Source organism: Triticum aestivum, chromosome 1A, assembly GCF_018294505.1.
Source record: "Triticum aestivum cultivar Chinese Spring chromosome 1A, IWGSC CS RefSeq v2.1, whole genome shotgun sequence".
NCBI classification, from domain to species: domain Eukaryota; kingdom Viridiplantae; phylum Streptophyta; class Magnoliopsida; order Poales; family Poaceae; genus Triticum; species Triticum aestivum.
Genome location: NC_057794.1, coordinates 495,448,621 through 495,453,946, shown reverse-complemented (window position 1 = coordinate 495,453,946; position 5,326 = coordinate 495,448,621). Strand labels below are relative to the sequence as shown.

At 50.2% G+C, this 5,326-nt stretch overlaps 1 protein-coding gene across 1 annotated transcript; it reads left to right on the top strand.

The window, feature by feature from the left end:
• Positions 1-1,347: 1,347 nt before the first annotated feature.
• Positions 1,348-4,915, top strand: LOC542824 (alanine--glyoxylate aminotransferase 2 homolog 3, mitochondrial). The gene is made up of 9 exons (XM_044482585.1): positions 1,348-1,666; positions 2,772-3,002; positions 3,155-3,325; positions 3,413-3,556; positions 3,645-3,824; positions 3,964-4,189; positions 4,271-4,384; positions 4,498-4,584; positions 4,669-4,915. Exons 1-9 carry the CDS (start codon positions 1,430-1,432, stop codon positions 4,710-4,712), a joined length of 1,434 nt encoding a protein of 477 aa, XP_044338520.1. The 5' UTR covers positions 1,348-1,429; the 3' UTR covers positions 4,713-4,915.
• The last annotated feature ends 411 nt before the right edge of the window (positions 4,916-5,326 follow it).

Below are 5,326 nucleotides of genomic sequence, written 5' to 3'. Positions count from 1 at the left end.
TTTATTTGGTGGCATATTGAACACAGTAGCTAAGAGCAACTCTAGCAGACCCCGCAAAACGCCCGGCCCGTAAAAATTCCGGCGAGTATGCGGGCTCGGGCCAATTTTGCGGCCAGAACAGAGCTCGCATATTCGCCCGGCCCGCAAATTTTTTTGCCGCAGCCCGCAAACCGCACGCCCCGAGTACTATAAGTGCGGTTCCGCGACCCTTTTGGGGGTCCAAACCCTATCCCCTCGCCGCCGCGAGCCACCCGATTCCCCTTTCTCCTCTCCCAATTTCTCGCCGTCGGCGACCCTCCGCCCCGCCTCCAGCCGCCATGTGGGGGCGAATGTGGAGCTCCGGACGCGGCTCCGGCAGCAGATCCGGCCGTGAGAGGGACCCAGAGCATGAGCGCCGTGTCCGGTCCGACGACGCGAGGAAGCGCGGCGCGCGGAAGTGGACCAACCGCGGGCTTTCGCCACCGGCGAGCTTCGACCGCCGCGAGACGGCGGAGTACGACCGCCGGCGCGCGTCGTTCTCCTCCGCGCGTTCTTCGTACGCCGGATCCTCCTCCTCCTCCTCCGTCGCGGGCTTCCTCCCCGTGAAGAGGGAGTGGTCGGACGAGGAGGAGGAGCCGGAGCCGCCGGCGCCGTTCCCCTTCGTGCCGGTGAAGGAGGAGCCCGAGGAGCCTGTTCCGCTCGGCCGCCGCGGAGTCGTCGGGCCCGAGGACTACGTCGCGGAGTTCGACGCCGTCGCCGCCGCCATCGCCGAGCGGAGCGTGCGCAAGAAGGAGGAGCGTCGGTGCCACGCCGAGGAGCTCGAAGCCCTCGAGTGGCGGCAGGCGGTCGCCGACAACGTCGCCGTCAACGAGAAGGCGGACGAGTGGTGCCGCATCCGCGCGGAGCAGGTGGAGAAGTACGTCGATCTCTGCAGCTTCGGCGAGGAGGATTGAACGTTCGGCTTCTCCACGGCGTCGTCTAGTTGCCGCAACCTCGCCGCCGTCAGATCCGACCCCCTAGTACTAGTTTAACGTACTATATAGTATAACTATGCTTGTAGTTTGTGATGAACTATGTAGTATGCGATGAACTATGTTTGTGCAATTTCTCCCGCGAAAGTATTTTTTCAAATTATGCAGGTTTAGATACGAATTCTGCTCGGCCGCGTATGTTTTTGATCCGCAAAAGCGATTTTCGTGAACCTACAAACGTGTTTTGCGGGTCGTATATTTGCGAGGTCCGCTAGAGTTGCTCTAAATACTCATATGTTGCAAGGGAAATGCGTGCTCGTTCCCTCGAAAAAAAAGGCGTGCTCGTCATTTTACACCCCCCACCATCAATCTCCGGCCCGTCCGTCTATTTATAGCCGGAGCGACGACGGCCATCGCCACCATTAACCAGTCCACAGGCAGGCACCGGTCGTGAGGCAGAGAGAGAACCAGAGCCAGACATGCAGCGCCTCGCCTCCTCCCGGAGGCTCCTCCGGGCCGCCCTCGCCCCCGGCCGGGCGCATTCCAGCCTCTCCGCGGCCGCGGTCGCCGCCGCGCCGGAGAATGGCGCCGGCGCCCCCAAGATGCCGCCGTTCGCGTACACGCCGCCGCCCTACGACGGGCCGCGGGTGGCGGAGATCGCCCAGAAGCGGGCCCAGTTCCTCAGCCCCTCGCTCTTCCACTTCTACGACCGCCCCGTACGTGCCCCCTCCCTCGCCCTTGCCACCCTCCATTCTCTCGGGAACGAACCACCGGATTGCTTGAAAAGATAAATGAAGTTTGATTTCCATCTCCATTTCTATCCTCCTCGAGGGAAATTGTTATGAATTACTCTAGATACTACTACCTGGTTTTAATTCCCCACTCCAAAAACGCCCAACACGAACAGTACATGTGACATGTCTCGATTAAAATGATTAACGGCGTTCGCATAATTATGTGGGATCTTCTTGTTCCGATCGCTCTTGGTAGTTTCGTGGTGAGAAAAGATGGTCTTTTTTTGGTACTCCTTGCCCGAATTGTGGTGATTGGTGGGATCTGGGAATCACAGTGCTAAAGATTCTCAAAAAAGGGAATCAGTCTCACAGAGCTAAGATTGTTAGTAGTAGCAACAGAGTTCTGCACTTCATTGGATCTACCTCTGTACTAATGTAGCTATGCTTTATTGGGGCCAGATGAGTCAAGCACAAAAACGTTGTGGTTGTATCTTGTCACTGACAAGTTCGCACAACTAACTACCTCCTGTGCAAGTCTGTGAAATCTTACAGTACTTCTTACATCTGTAGCGGGAGCACGAGCACCAGTATTTCATAAAGAGAGTGATCACGGACAACTTCCTCTTTTTCAACTGCACATGCATGGCCAAAGTTAATAAATTACTGTCAAGATGGGGTTGGGGTTTCTGCAGATAGTGTCAAAAGTTGTGTACCTACCATGCTCACGGCTCACCCACCAACCTTGGAGCTCACATGCTGTACTCAGAGCAACACATATATCACGTGTAAAACATATTTTTATGTGAAGATATATCCAATTTACACGACACAAAGAAAAAAAATGGAAGAGGTAGCTCTTTCGTCAGCTAGCTCTTTCAGATCCCCTTGAACTCTTGAAAAAAATTCTTTCGTGAAAACAGGGTTAAAAAGTTAGCAGTTGTTACTTCAATATCTCTCTCAGTAATTTCTGTTGGATTCAATGTGCTAGTCTGACCAGGACAAAGAGCGTAGTTTGATGATTTCAGCAAGACAAAGTGTGATTTCAGCACTGAAAATTGATTATTGTTTCACTCAACAATTATTGCAGTTGAACATAGTCGATGGAAAGATGCAGTACCTGTTCGATGAGGATGGCCGCCGCTACCTGGACGCTTTCGGTGGCATTGCGACCGTTTGTTGCGGGCACTGTCATCCTGATGTGATCGAAGCCATAGTCAACCAGGCAAAGAAGATACAGCACTCCACAGTTCTGTATCTGAATCATGCAATTGCCGACTTTGCTGAGGCTCTGGCGGCCAAAATGCCCGGTGATCTGAAGGTACTTTCATCCTCGTAAAACGGTGCACATTTCAGTGCCTGAAAGTACTTTAGAATTTTATTATGGCTTAAAATATAGGGCACGTCTGATACACATAGATTATTCTGTTTGTTTGACCGAGAATCATGTGAAGCTGCTCTTGTTCCCTTCAGGTTGTTTTCTTCACAAATTCTGGCACGGAGGCAAATGAGCTTGCACTGATGATCGCTCGGCTTTACACTGGTTCCCATGACATTATTTCACTGAGGAATGGATACCATGGGAATGCAGCTGCAACAATGGGTGCTACTGCTCAAGCCAACTGGAAATTTAATGTTGTCCAGGTAAGGAAATTAAAATACTATATTGAAAGATGCCTCATTTTATTTCATGGCTTATTAGTGACATTTACCCATTTGCAATGTGTCCAGACCGGAGTGCACCATGCTCTTAATCCAGACCCATACAGAGGCGCTTTCGGGTCAGACGGAGAGAAATATGCCAGAGATATTCAGGAAACCATTGACTATGGGACTACAGGAAGAGTTGCAGGTTTCATTTCAGAAGCCATACAGGTATGCTAATACCAACACATTGTCATACTATCACCATGCTCAAAAGTGAGATTTCCTAAAGAAACAATTGGAATGTTCCTCTCTGCAGGGAGTTGGTGGAATAGTGGAATTAGCACCAGGATACCTGCCTGCGGCCTACGATATGGTAAGGAAAGCTGGTGGCCTCTGCATCGCCGACGAAGTTCAGGCGGGGGTAGCGCGCACTGGGAGCCACTTCTGGGGATTCGAAGGGCAGGGTGTCATCCCTGATATAGTCACCATGGCAAAGGTGAGTACTGATAGTTTCTCCACAGTTTTCATCATACTTGAAGAGTTCATGCATTCCATTATATGTCATTAGGTTCAGCTTCATCGGTGTACAATGTATCAAACTATAGGCTGACATGTTTCCTGTCATTCTTGCTCAGGGCATAGGGAACGGAATACCGATAGGAGCGGTTGTTACCACACCTGAGATCGCTAAGGTGTTAACCCGCAGGAGCTACTTCAACACCTTCGGTGGTAACCCTGTCAGCACAGCTGCCGGCCATGCTGTTCTCAAGGTACTGGAGAAGGAGAAGCTGCAGGAGAATGCGTTCGTTGTTGGCTCCTACCTGAAGGAGAAGCTTAACGCTCTGAAAGAGAAGCATGACAGTGAGTACCAGCTAGAAAAATCACATCGCAAACACATATACCTCGAGGATACTTCTGTTACTTACATTCGGCTTCTTGCAGTTATCGGCGATGTTAGGGGGAAAGGCCTCCTTCTCGGGGTTGAGCTGGTGACCGATCGCCAGAAGAAAACTCCGGCGAAAGCTGAGATCGCGCAGGTCATGAACCACATGAAAGGTAATTGATTACACGAACTGACGAACTCTGTCGCGTCTCTGTACTTTCGCAATTATAAAACTGAAGTAGCAGAGCTTTGGACCTGATATCTGAGTGTGTTCTTGCCTGAACAGATATGGGCGTGCTGGTGGGGAAGGGCGGTTTCTTCGGCAATGTGTTCAGGGTGACGCCTCCGTTGTGCTTCTCCAAGGAGGACTCCGGTAAGATCTGCTGCTAGTACTCACATTCATAGCATGTATATGTTATCTTGGCTTCCGATACATAACTGAAACTTTGCGCCGCAGACTTCATGATCGAGGTGATGGACATCGCGCTGTCGAAGCTGTGAAGAGGCACTGCTCTCATCGATAAATAAGAGACGATCTGCGAAACAGCACCTCGTTGTCTCGTGTTCTGTCTTGCAAATCCATGATGCGCACATGCGATCTGCGCCTCCTGAACATTAGTATGATGTACTGAGTAGGAGCTCTATGTGACCAATAAGTTCTTCGTAATAAGATATTCAGATGAGTTATAGCAGCTTTTATGATACATGTATCCTGCGTTCTTCCTGCTATCCAGAAAACAAAGCATTGCCACATTTACTTGTCAGAATTCCAGGCGATTGAAAAAATTGAATTGACCATTAAAATCGCAAGCAAAAATGCTTGATAATCAACCGGATATGGAACATTACTGTGGTTAAATCACAACCATAGCTAGGCCTTTTCAGGAAGATAGCGTTATTGAAGAACTTGTATATTTACATTACTAGTTGTTATAAAGGCAGGATGATCAAAGACATGTCTAGGTTTTTCTGGAGTGGGGATCCCACTGAAAAGAAATACCACTTTGTTGCTTGAGACAAAGTGTGTGTCCCAAAAGACCAAGGCGGGCTAGGCATTTTGGGTCTTGAATTTATGAACAAAGTCTTGCTCTTTCTTTCCCCAAGTGCTATCTCTC

Bases quoted from the DNA above. Each gene is read 5' to 3' on its own strand.
- LOC542824 (XM_044482585.1), top strand. From the start codon at position 1,430: ATGCAGCGCCTCGCCTCCTCCCGGAGGCTCCTCCGGGCCGCCCTCGCC. The intron at 3,003-3,154 runs GTACTTTCATCC...TGTTCCCTTCAG, and splicing joins AAATGCCCGGTGATCTGAAG to GTTGTTTTCTTCACAAATTC. The intron at 3,825-3,963 runs GTGAGTACTGAT...ATTCTTGCTCAG, and splicing joins ATATAGTCACCATGGCAAAG to GGCATAGGGAACGGAATACC.